The following is a 13,172-nucleotide window of genomic DNA, read 5'->3' as shown; positions in this document are numbered from 1 at the left end:
AAAGCTTAATTGCAATGCTGAAAAGGAGATTTTTTTTTTTGAACTGAATGTGTGTCCTGTCCAACACTGACCTGTTCCTAGAAGAGTCAGCAGTCGACCCTGTTCCTGTAGAACCTTGTGGATCTGCTCAATTTGCTGCTGAACCACGTCACATGGATGATCTGAAGCCTGTGAAAAAAAAACAGACAGACTTTAACTAAGAACTTAACCCAAGGAAGAAAACAGATTATGTCCCATTGACTTTGTCAGGCAGTTTGAGATGAGATGCTTTCCAGGAAATGCTGTAATCTGATGCTCTACTGCAACCTAGTGGTAAGAAGGAGAACTAGACTAAAAGACAGCATGTTGGATTATGTGGATTAGTATTGTATATCCTTGCATTATTTCTGTCACAACATTATTTAAAGCAAAAATCTACTTTCTGGTATTAAAAATAATATCATTATCCAATAATAATAATAATAATAATTATAAATTATGATGTTAAACAAAGTAAACAGACATTTGGGTGACATGACATGTTTTAGTAGTCTTTAACTATCAGCAACCTTTCTGGTTTGCTGAGGCCAATGTTGTGAGGAAATGTTTGTCTATTTCCTCTGCAATTGCTTTCTCCTATACAACTATGAACTATGATTGACTGTTGGTGCAAAACAGCAGCTGTACAGAGAACTTACTGTACTCTGACACTATCAATAATTGTTTTTTACAATATCAAAGTACTTTGTGGCAGAGCTCTCCTTTAATCCTTGAGCTTTTGTGAAGTACAAAAAAGTAATACTTACACTTACTTGTTGCATGGTTTGATTTATGGTCTGAGAGGCATCGGCACCCATGTTGGCAGCAGTCAGCTGGGATTGGCCAATGGGCACAGCGTCATAAGGGCTCAGGAAAGAGGACACGTAAGGGTGAGTCCTGTCCACAACTGGCTCACCCTGACAGGGCAGCAGGCTCAGTCTGTACCCCTGGTGCTCCACCCCACTGATTCCAGAGGTGGGTGAGACAGATGCTGGAGAGTGAGCTGACTGACTTGGATCTGTGCTTGGACTTGTTCTCTCCATGGGTATTTGAGCATACATCACTGGAAGATACTCAGTCGACTTGTCTTTACCTGGACGCCGGCTGCAAAACAGATTACAAGCGGATTATAAACAAACACATTAAATGCCACAGTGCAATAAAAAGTAACTAAAAGGGCTTCATTTTGCTGAGAAGAATGAGTTACTGTACTGAAATAACATGTTTGCATTTAAAGAATATTTGGTAGGCCATATTTATATAGGCTAAAAGTCACTACAGGCACTTAAAGTTGTATGATTTTTCTCATATAGGGTTCCCTCTAAGGCTGCAACAAATATTTTCATTTTACAGGATAAAGAAAGGCATCACGCCTCACATTTGAGAGGCTGGAATGAGCAAGTTTTTGGAGGATGATTCTGTAATCAAAGTAGTTAGTGAATAATTTTCTGTAGATCGACTAATCAAAAAGGTTTTGAGGCTAACTTTAACAAGCCCATCTTTCAGATAGATAGATAGATAGATACCAAACTACATTTAAAAAATGGTGAAATTTTGTGCACAAACTACATTAGTCATGCTTGCTACCTATCAAAAGGTTTAAGCCTTCATTTAAAACTTGGCAGAATTGACAAATTAACGTTATTACATAAAGACGTACAGGATTCACCGATTTATTTCAGCTGGGCTAAAGTTAAAAAACGACAACAGCTGGACAAAAGTTAGAATTTTACTTAAATATGCTGAATTAGTGCTTAAACAAAACTCAACTGACAGTTTCAGATGGACAGTGAACAAACTCTTAATTTCATCCCTCGGGAGGGTTATAATCTCATGAAGCAGTGACAGAGGACATTTTTTAAAGCTAGGCATATATTTTATTAAGCGTTCAGTCAGTTACCTTCATCTTCAGGCTGAGTTGAGTTACAGTTGAGGGAAGTTTGTTGTTGCTACGGTTACACACCAACTACGTCACAACACTTGTTTCCCACCTCAGTTAACCAACTAAATGCAGATAAATCTCCTTAAAAACAAAGCATTAACATATATTAAAATAACCCTTGAGGTAGACTGAAAATATAAGGAAAATGGTTACCATTTCCCAGGTGCGTCGCTGTGTGTAGCTGTGTTTCTCAAAATGACCGGAAAAATATTCATTAAAAAATAATTTGACAGACTGAGCAGTACTGACGGCAGCCTACTAATATTGTGAAGACCAAGCTGTCGCTACGTTAGCCTAAACAAGATAACGTTAGCCTTTGTGAACGTTGTTTGACGACACCTTATTAATATATTTAAGTTCACAACTGAAACTCACTAACCCAGTATGTTGTGTAGCTGCCGATGTGTTCCTCTTGGCTTTTGGTTGTCTATAACATGTCCCTGATGCTCCATGTGAAATACAAAATTCACACATGCACCAGTCATGGCGTGGTTTATTTTTTTCCAGAAGTCGCAGTGAACCTGTTGCAGCATCCGCACTGTCTGCTGCCATTCCACATGTTGTTGTTGTGTAGTGTGCCTGCCTTCTTCTTCTGCTCGGGTTTAATGTCAGACAAGGACGCTTGTAGTGTGCCCTCGTCAGCCCCCCTACGGTACTGTAGAAAAACCCCCAAATACTTGTACCCCCTAAAAAAAAAAGTCTAAAAAATGTTCACAAGGGTTGAAGCATTGTAAATGTTACAATATCTTCCCTACATTCATGCCTGGAAAAATCTTGTGGTACGATTTTGTCGTCTGCCTATCTCGCTCCCTTAAGTGGCTCAGTGTCTTCAGGTCCTGGCCCCCTATGTTGACCCGACACTATCCATTAGCTAACTATCTAGCTTGTTAAATACACTTTACTTTCTCACTGTCAGAGTTTCTGAAGTAGACTGTTGTAATGGCAGGAGTGCACCAAGGAGTGGCGCTGTGGGACTGTGGGGTCAGTGTGTGTTCAGTAATGTTAAGCTGACGAAGGGGTGTTAATAAAAAGTTACAGAGATAACAGCACGTTGTTGTTCTTGAGTTATAGTAATAGAGACCAACAATACATGGTGTCAGAAGTGCTACACCCACGACGGATTGAGTCTGATATGCCCGTGAGGACCAGTTCGACCACTTTGCAAAAGTTTGGTGAACGAAGGTCACGTCAAGGCTAAAAACAGGAGGCTAATCCACGGCCGGACAGTGTTAGCCGACAAGCTAAACTAATCCACCGTCAACTCTGCAGTGCCACTATGGAGCAACTAGTGACTTTTTCCCCGCCAGAAGCGTTTGATTTTGAACCCAGCTCGTGGCAAACATGGATCAGAAGGTTTGGATCATGCCTTCAAAGACGCAAGATACGGTTGTGCACAACGCACACACACCACGCTCTTATGTGGTGGATACACCTGGGGGACAATTGCGCCGCAACCGATCTCATCTGAGGGTGGTGCCGACGTCACAGGTTACCCGGTCAGGGAGAGTGGTTAACCCTCCAAAAAGACTGGACATTTGAAAAAAGAAAAAAGAAAAGAGGGAGAATAACAGTATTTCTTGTTAAGTTCTGAATAATTCATGCTCCTAGCTGAAAATGCAGTTGTTATAAGTAATTGTGCAACAGGTTCTATTTGAGTTCAGAGGAGCGAAACCCTTAGCAAAAAGGGGGAGATGTAATGGCAGGAGTGCACCAAGGAGTGGCGCTGTGGGACTGTGGGGTCAGTGTGTGTTCAGTAATGTTAAGCTGACGAAGGGGTGTTAATAAAAAGTTACAGAGATAACAGCACGTTGTTGTTCTTGAGTTATAGTAATAGAGACCAACAATACAACTGTGTCACGTATGTACGGATGAACGCTAATGTTAGCTAATTTCTAACTTCGCTTTAGCTAACTAATGTAAGCTAGCTGGTGCTGCACCCTGTCATTTCCAATGTTGGCTTGTCATTTGATTACCAATTATGAAATTTCATACATCATCTAATTTTAGCAAACAGTCATGAGCGGTGACACAATGAAGGATTGGTTGCTGTAGAGAGAAGTTTTGGCATTAATATAGAGTGCCTTATTTCATTTTAATAGTGTTTTGTGTGGTGGTTTAGTCCTTCCCTGATATGGAAAACCCTTTGTGTTCATTCAGGAATTCAGGAGTTTTACCTGGTTGGGTTATTGAATAATATTAAACTACATTTGGTCTTAGTCACTGTATTAGCAGTGGTGGAAAGTAATTAAGTACACTTACACTTAGTACTATACTTGAGTACAATTTTGAGTTACTTGTACTTAACTTGAGTATTTGCATTTTACGCTACTTTATACTTACACTTTACACATTGTAAAATTGGGCAGTGAAATTCCCACACTTTGTGTGACACTGAAGTTATGAATCTGAATTTTGATCCTGTTTTTACACCTGAATCTGATTGGACAATGACTGTCCAATCAGAGGGCAGGTGGTTCTGTGTTGAGCACTGAGTTTTAAATGCAGTTTTCTGCTGTGTATCTGTAAACAGATGTTCACAAAATGGCTGTGTAACCTCACTACTGATTACATTTGTTCACATATTTTATCCATGCATTTATTGGAAGAAGAAGAAGACCAAGATAACCGGGACATCTGGTATAACCAATAGTGAATGCATATATGGCGTATATGCATTCACTATTGGTTATACCAGATGTATTGTATACATATGTATACATATATTATATGTATAACAACCAACTCCTCATAGACAGAATTCATTGGACAACTGGTATATGAAAGTGTTTGTTTGATTATTATGTTTCATTCATATTAGGTCATGGCAAAATGGTTATTTATGTATTTACTTCAAGGGTGGAAAATGACAGCTGCTGACAGCAAACATTGTAGAGATTGGTTTGATTGCCATATTTGAAAATGGTGAACTGAAAAAAGCAACTATAGCGATCACCACTTTTGATTTGACATGTTCAAAAAGTTATGTGTTTAAAGTAGGCATTCTAAAGCCATTGCTAATGAGTTCTTGTAATATGCTGAACTAAAAAATTGTATGTTGTGGTGCATTTCAAAATGTTGCTACAAGTATAAAGTTTTAATTCTATAATAAAGCACAACTGACTCCACTGGTCCTCAGTTAAAGTAAAAAAGTCCCTCTATCTACAGATTTCTTTAATGTGGCCAAAACCTCTCTCCATTTCTCTTTCTAGCTGTATTTTGTCATGTACTTGATTGGCTGATTTGCTGACCAAGAGGGAATGTCACTCATAAAACCTACCACTCCACCAATTGCAAGGACATAGCAAACCAGAGGCAATAAGTAGGCAGATACAATAGAGATTAATTCAGCATGTTAAAGCTGTCTGGACCCTACTGAGCAGGTGCCACCTCCTCCTAACACCCTGCCCCCCACCCCCTTCATATCCATCTATTCATCTATACACTCCCACATTTCATCCGGGGTGTTACCTCATCTGAATGGCCTTCAGCATTTCAGTAATGAAATCTCATGATGTTAAAGAACCAGTAGGCCTATGATTTAACGGAGTGAATTGTGTGTGATTATGGAAAGCAAATGTTCTTCCCTGACTGTCCATCCCCCTTCTCCTCATCCATCCGTCCTTCCATATCTGTCTAGATAGAATTTACCCTGAGGCAGAAATGGGCAGCTGCCTGGGGCCTTGTGATTTCCCAAAATCATGTCCCAGTTCAAAGAAGCATGAAGACTGCAATGGAAAGAGAGAAAAAATAGGGAAAAAATAGGAAACAAATCATTAAAATAAGCAGATGCTTAATAGGAATTTTGCTTATTTTACTACTTTGACTCAGGCAAGTTTCAAGAGTCTGCTAGTTGATTTTTATATCGTACAGATTGAATGGAAACCAACGGCTGCCTGGAACTGCAGGAAAAACTCCAAAAGTCTAAAAACAGTTTAAAATGTACTTGGAAATGAACTGTAAAAACGATGTGTCGTTCAGGAGCTGCTATGCTCCTTTAACAAAATGGTGATACCAATTTTTTTCTGGGGCCCAAATGACTGATTCCTGTCTTCATCCCTTCATCCCTTCAGTTTTTTAAAAAAAAATTGTCCCTCCCACTACTCCATCATTCATTTCATTTGAGTACCCCTCCTCCCTTCGACATCCTTCATCCATCCTTCCATCTATTGTCCCCTTCTTCTGTCCATCTTTCCTTCTTTCTGCCCTCTCTCCCTCCCTGCATCCCACTTTTATATCTGTTGCCTTTTCATCTGATACTCCACCCACCCTCCCACCACCTCCCTCCCTCCCTCCCTCCCTCCCGCCTGTGGCGTCCACACACCGACCGGAGCACAGACTCTCTTGCTGTCAGTCACTCGCCCAGCGAACAGACGGCAGCGGCAGCGGCAGCAGGAGGAGCGGAGACGGTAATCCCCCCCACCCCCCTCACCCTCAGTCCACCCACCCCACCCCTCTCCAAAACCCAGAGACCGGAGGCAGGAGGGGAACAAAACCTCGCGGGACACCTGTGCGGCTGGATACCCCCTCCTCCCTTTCTGGGTCTTTGTGATTTTAGATCGAGGCTAAATTCACACCCAGACTGTGGATGAACATGATGGGAAGCGGTGATGATTAAAGACGGGGATGTAGACGCGGAAACAAGCGGCCAAATCTGACTCGATTGACGGTGACGGAGCGGACGGCGGCGGCACCAGCAGCAGCACCAGCAGCAGCAGCATCAGCATCAGTCGGTCGGCGGATTGAGATACGTTGTGAAGGCGGAGGGATGATGATGATGATGATGATGATATAGCAGGTGCTGCAGGGTCGTGCCGCATTGCCTGGCCGCCGCGAGCGACGCCGGGGAGACGGTGATGCTGTCGTCGTCATTGTGCCACAGAGAGAGTGAGAGAGAGAGAGAGAGAGAGAGAGAAAGAGAGGAGAGGCATTGACATGGAGGGAAGCGGCTGTCTGTCGGCGCTGAGCTCAGGCCGCCCGGATCAGCAGGTTAGATGCTCCGCCTGAAGTCCGGAGGACCTGATTCATGATCCGCTTGGTGGGAAAAAATATGATAAAAGTTGAATTTTTGAAGATGGAATTGAAATGCTTGTGTGCGTAAAAGTGAATGGCCCATATGTTGATAATGCATCATAGGAGCATCATAGCAGCAGCGTCTGTGCCAGTTCAGGGTGGATTACGTCTACAGAGCAGCAGGCCTCCATCTGAAGTCAGCTTCTGATCAGGAAACCGTAAAGAAAATCATTTAATACTCCTACCCCCCCCCCCCCCCCCCCCCCCCCCCCCCCCCCCCCTGTTGCTGGAGGTAACTATTTATTCAGTTGTTTCACTGGAAGCTGGTGTGGTGTGGTCCCCCGTGGAGGGACAGCTGTTGCAAAAGATGACTCACTTACAGGCTGGCCTCTCTCCAGAGACCCTGGAGAAGGCCAAGGTGGAGCTGAAAGAGAACCCGGAGACTTTACACCAGGACATCCAGGAGGTCCGGGACATGATCATCACCCGGCCGGACATCGGTTTCCTCAGGACAGACGACGCGTTTATCCTCAGATTCCTCCGGGCGAGGAAATTCAACCACTTCGAGGCGTTCCGGCTGCTGGCACAGTATTTTGAGTACCGACAGCAGAACCTGGACATGTTCAAGAACCTGAAAGCCACGGACCCGGGCATCAAGCAGGCTCTGAAGGATGGTTTCCCCGGCGTGCTCTCCAATCTGGACAGATACGGCAGGAAAATACTGGTCCTATTCGCAGCCAACTGGGACCAGAGCAGGTAATAAAGAGGCAGAGGGTTGGGGCTGGTGGTGGTGGTGGTGGTGGTGGTGGTGGTGGTGGTGATGGGGCTGTAAAGTCTGTGTTGAGTTTATCTGATCAGACACACAAAGAGAAACACGGAGACTCAGTGTTTTAGAATCCATTATAATTAAGTGGAGTCTGGTTTGTGGGGCTGATCATTCAGCACCACGCAGTCACTGTCACAGCTACAGGAAACCAACTCATCTTTCTTCTTCAACCAGCTGTGGAGAAGTAGCAATAACGAAATGAAAAGAATGCACTAAATGGCCAAAAGTATGCAGACACAGATAACGAAAATCTCCCCCAAAAAAATATCATGTACAATATTGGAGAGCTGGTTTTGTAATGCAAAGGGGCACTGTCATGTTGAAACAGGAAATGACTAATGCATAGTGTTTTTCTCAGTCTTTTCACCTTTTTAACTCCTTTAAATGAAACGTTGTGAATCACATGTTGCATATGTCAGAGCCTTGTGAAATACTTCCACCCCAGGCTGAGTTTACCCCTCTTAAAAACTGTTTTATTTCACATTTTTTGCTGCCTGAAAAGTTAAAAGTATACAGAATCACAACAAAAGAGCACCGATTCAAGAAACGTCAGAATAAAAGCTTTTTTTTTGGTGTATGGCTATAGAGAACATCTTTCCTCCCCTTTACATCAGCTCCAAAACCCTCATGTTTATTTTGTGACCCCTTTGAGCACATGTTGCTGCTAAGTACCTGGTAATTCCTGCCGACATTATGACTAAAAGGTTCAGCATCTCCTTCCAAAATAAAGTGCAGAGAATGAAAATGATCCCAATTTGTACTAAAAATATCTAGTTACATCCTCCATGTTGACGCTGAGTTCAACCATCTTCATAACTTTTAACTTTTACTTGAACAGACACTTTGCATAGATTTTGCTACACTGTGTTTGTGTTGAAATGTTCCTCCTTCCTGTTTGACTGGAGATACAGGATGAACTGTTAGGTCACTGTTGCAGTGAGTGGATCGGGGCCAGTGTCCAGGCTGAGGTTAAAGGTAGAAGTAGGGCAAGGACGTGATTTAGTTTGGCTTTAGTAAGGGATCAGGCCTGTGTGGTGTTTGGGTAACCAGACTGTAATAGAGATATCGACCTTTTGTCACATCATAATGAAATTCAGATACATTGGATGATCCGAATAAAGTGTCACTGGGTCTTATTATGGGGAAAATAGTGTATGTCTGATAAAAATTGAGTTAACAAAACCATAATGAAGCCATGTAGCTCTATCATGACTGTCTTAGAAAATGGACAATAACACTTATTACAATATACTCTTTGGAAAAAAAGAGAGTTTGCAAGTTTTAATCTCTAATAATCATAAATTCATGTGAATGAATGATTCATTTCTCCTCTCTGAACATTGTTTCACGTTTTAATCGTCATCAATCTTCTCTACATTGTAGAAATACTTGTACAGCTGTTCCATGGTATGTAACACATAGCAGCAAAAGACTCCACTTGTGCTTGCATTTGTGCAGAGTTGCGTCTGTTCGGTTGCCAATTAAGCAAATCAATAAAAAAAAAAGATTTATTATCTCTAGAGGGATGCGAGATGTTTTTTGATGGAGAATCAAACCGAGGGAAAACGAGGAGGGAGGCAAGATAATGAGGGCAACAGCAAACAGGAAAAAACGCGACCGCTGAATATGAGAGTGAAGTGTCCGGGGCATCAGCTGGATGGAAACCCACGAGGACACGCTGAGGCAGCAGCGTGAGGACTGGTAACACCAGAACACACATGCTCCCAATTTAAAACACGCAACACAAACTCCAAGCACATTTTTTTTTTGCTTTTTGGGGGGAGACACTAAAATAAAGATATAGAGATGGAGCATTATAAATCATTAAGTGGGTTAAACAGAAGAGTAGCTCATGGATATAAAGGCGTAAGCACCAGGCACCAGACTTTTTACAGGCGTTATAAACATACAATATTATATAGAGTCAATTTCTTTTAAATATGTGGAGAGCATGATTTGGACCTTTTTGTACAGTTAATTAGAGTTTTTAAAAGCAGGTTTTTTTTTTTTTTACAGGAAATAGTGAGATGTGAAAAAGTGTTTTGTGTTTTAGTAAATGTACTTTGTGTATAATGAGTCAACATTTGCAGAAGTTTAATTTTATGATGATTCTGGGAAACTAGGGCGACTGGGGAAAAATATGAAATAGTTTCTATCTTATCTCTTGCTTCAGTTTTATACACAGCATCTTGTTTGTGTTGCGCGCCATTTCCAGCTTGTTTTATTTCATTCTGTTTTATATGTCTTGTCTTCAGATATCTGTGTGTTATTGATGACTCATGGGTTTTTTGTTTTGTTTTGTTTTTGTGGTTCGTTCCTTCTCCTTGTTTTGTGTGTGTTGTCTACAACAGAATCAAATCAAAGGCCTCTTTATTAATTCAGCATTAAGTTTAAATGACTCTGGTTCATCAGTGAAATCCAAGCTCTTCTGTGATTTTAATTAATGCTCATTTTCAAAATCTAAAAGTAACAGGAAAACACAAAAAGCAAAGAGCTGAAATGAGTCAGAACCACTTTTATAATCAATTCATTCTTTATATATTAACACATTTTTCAAACAATAATATCAAATATTCGGTTGCAACTTTAATCATGTGAGGATTTGATGCTTTTATTTGTCTCATATGTCAGTAAGTATTTATGGAGGTTGGTCAGACAAAAGAAGAACTTTCAAGACTTCATCTCCGGCTTTGGGGAATTGTAACAGGTTTTCACATTTTTTTTTAAATAAACAAAATGAAAAATGCTTTAGCAAGAAAAATAGATCATATTTTTCAGCCTTAATGTTTCCTCCAGTGCCCTGCAGGATAAAAGACCATACATCTTTCTTTCCCAGATACACATTCGTGGACATACTGAGGGCCATCTTGCTGTCGCTGGAGTCTATGATTGAAGATCCAGAGCTGCAGGTCAACGGCTTCATCCTCATCATCGACTGGAGTAACTTCACCTTCAAACAGGCGTCCAAACTGACTCCCAGCATGCTGCGGCTGGCCATCGAGGGGCTGCAGGTAAGACGCTCAGCTGTCAGAAAACTTTGTCGGATGTTGTTTGTGTCGCCTAAATGTAACCAAACCTCACCCGTGGAGGTGGCAGATCAGAGAACATGCAAATGAGTCATTATTTGACGAACATGTTTCGTCCTTTAGGCACAGTATAATGACTTATTGCTAAAAGAGCACTACCGGTATATAACAGACAGGTTAACATACATTTTTCACACTGGAGGTTAGTAATATTACAGCAGACCAAACAAATATCTACAATATGCGTTAGTGTTTTTAGATCGGTTACATTAATTCCTTAAAAATGAATCTGACGACCAGATAATTTTACCAAAACAAAAACACATTTGCTGGTTCCAGTGTTTGTTCTCAAATCTGAGACTTTGCTGCTTTTCTCTGTTTTGATTGTAAATTTAAGTATAAAATAAATATTTTGGGGTGATGGACTGTCTGTCTATCAAAAAGGTATTTTTTCACAACTGTCTGACATTTTATTGACCGTGAATTAGGACTGAACAATTGATCAAAATATTACAAAACTCAATTAAATGCAATTCTTTTGATAAAAGGTCAAATGTGTCACAACACACCATAAATGAAGCAGTGTGGTGCTACAGAGACGCCCCGGCCGTGAATCTTATTCTCCAGGCTTAAAGGAACATGTTTGTTTGGTACAAGACCCCAAAAAAAATGACATCACTATCATTTTTTTTTAATTTTTATGTGAAAATTAAATGCAAAAATGACCATCCCAACTGAAATCCTGAATCCACAGTCACAATATGATTCCTTTTGCATATCATTCAGCCCTACTGTAGATGAACTTAAAATACAAATCGACTGATTAATTGATATTGAAAATAGCTGTCAGTTTGCAGTCCTGCGCTATACACTTCCCCAGCGTTACCTCTGCAGGCTGTTCCCCAAACATATCCAATTTCATGTTTACTGTCGGAGCCGAGGGAAAAGCGAAACCTTAAGCCTTACTCGACTCTGAAGTGCTATTTTTCAGTTACCGTGGCAGTGGCAGAACAAACCTCCAGCTCCCTTCCCAGCCTAAATGTTCCACTTAAGAACGAGTCAAGCGCCATGTTAAAACCGTGAGCTTGTTAAAAGGGAACTAGAAGGGAATAATGACACTCTGATTACACAGTGCTGGGTTTTCTTTCTTTGTCAAGCCTCGTTTGGCAGGTAGATGATGCAAATAATAAGTGATTTCTCATGGTCGTCAGTGAAGTTTTTGTGTCGCTCTTGCGTTCTCTAACGAGGGTTGGTTTTTCCAGTTTTTGTCTCACCTGACGTACAGAAAGCAGAGTAATGAGAGAAATGTGTCACCGCTCACTGGAGTTGCATTCGTGTGTGCAGAAAGTCTTTCACGGCATGAACACGCATTAGCTGTCTCAGTCGTCAGGACACCTCTAACATCATTATTGAAATGATTACAGGAGGAGGAGGCTCACACACAGAGTGTAGCTGTCCTCTGGTAACCAGCCAAACCCACGAGAAAATGCCTGATAGTGTGTGTGTGTGTGTGTGTGTGCGTGTGGGGGGTAGTTGTTATTGCTTTCTCAACATTCTTGTGAATCCTCTGCCAATTTGCGTTGGGCTTCATTACTCAAAGTGAAATCTAAGGCGAAGTGTTTCTCGGGGCAAGCGTTGAGTAAGATGCAGCGTGGTCTGAAGAGATGATCTGATGCGCCTGTGATGGATGACAAACTGTCAGAGCTGTAATCTTTACATTTTTATACAGAATTCACCTCCAATATTTTGTGTTACTGAGCTGAGCAAATTTACTAAGAGAGTGAGTGTGAGTATTTTGTTTGTGTACATTTTTAACTTTGCGTGAAATAGAATTTGCACCAAATTTGTTGTGGCTTGTTATTAAGTAAAAGGTTTGTAGAGCACAAAACCTGCATTACCAAGTGATTCCCAGTCACAAATGAAAGAATATAAGTGAATACCACATAAAAAAAAAACAGCCGGATCTCAGCAGGTTTTAATCAGCAGAAAAAAACTGTGATATTAAACATTTTATTAGATTACCTTCTGTTTTTGGCTGTGAAAGAAAATGCTCAGAGAAATCTTAAATGCATTAAATGGCCTGTGATGTTCACATGTTGCAATCGGTTGTAATAAAAATAGGCTGGAAGATAGTTTTAATTAATTACAAAGCTACAATGACACGTGTAAACCTCTAATTTCACATGTGTGTGACTTGTAAATTGCTAATAATTTTGACCACCTTTGTATGATACACTCCTTAGTTTTGGTTAATAAGTAACTATAAATTGTAGATGCCGGCGTCCACACACAAGGAGGGGGTGAAGAGTCGGGTTGACTGCACACATTACCTTCTAATAATTGTCATCAT

The 13,172-nt window shown here is 41.1% G+C and overlaps 2 protein-coding genes across 5 annotated transcripts in view; one reads left to right on the top strand and one right to left on the bottom strand.

Annotated features, from left to right (window-relative positions):
- The window catches only part of si:ch211-140l13.3 (uncharacterized), a 39,209-nt gene extending 36,313 nt beyond the window's left edge, over nt 1-2,896 (bottom strand). Inside the window, exons 1-3 of one of the 4 annotated variants that reach the window (XM_056405590.1) lie at nt 2,340-2,896; nt 792-1,122; nt 72-168 (exon numbers count right to left, since the gene is read on the bottom strand). In XM_056405590.1, the coding sequence (XP_056261565.1) occupies nt 72-168; nt 792-1,122; nt 2,340-2,512 (601 nt within the window). In that variant the 5' untranslated portion in view covers nt 2,513-2,896. The other 3 variants (XM_056405589.1, XM_056405591.1, XM_056405592.1) reach the window with 3 other exon arrangements.
- A 3,455-nt stretch (nt 2,897-6,351) lies between these two features.
- LOC130187186 (clavesin-2) overlaps nt 6,352-13,172 on the top strand; it is a 49,318-nt gene continuing 42,497 nt past the window's right edge. Inside the window, exons 1-2 of the mRNA XM_056404576.1 lie at nt 6,352-7,726; nt 10,633-10,807. Coding sequence (XP_056260551.1) covers nt 7,338-7,726; nt 10,633-10,807 — 564 coding nt within the window. The 5' untranslated portion in view covers nt 6,352-7,337. The remainder of the gene's footprint in view (nt 7,727-10,632; nt 10,808-13,172) is intronic.

This window comes from Seriola aureovittata, chromosome 19 (genome assembly GCF_021018895.1).
Source record: "Seriola aureovittata isolate HTS-2021-v1 ecotype China chromosome 19, ASM2101889v1, whole genome shotgun sequence".
Classification (NCBI taxonomy): Eukaryota; Metazoa; Chordata; class Actinopteri; order Carangiformes; family Carangidae; genus Seriola; species Seriola aureovittata.
Note: the sequence above shows the minus strand (reverse complement) of the source record. Positions and strands in the feature narration are given on the sequence as shown.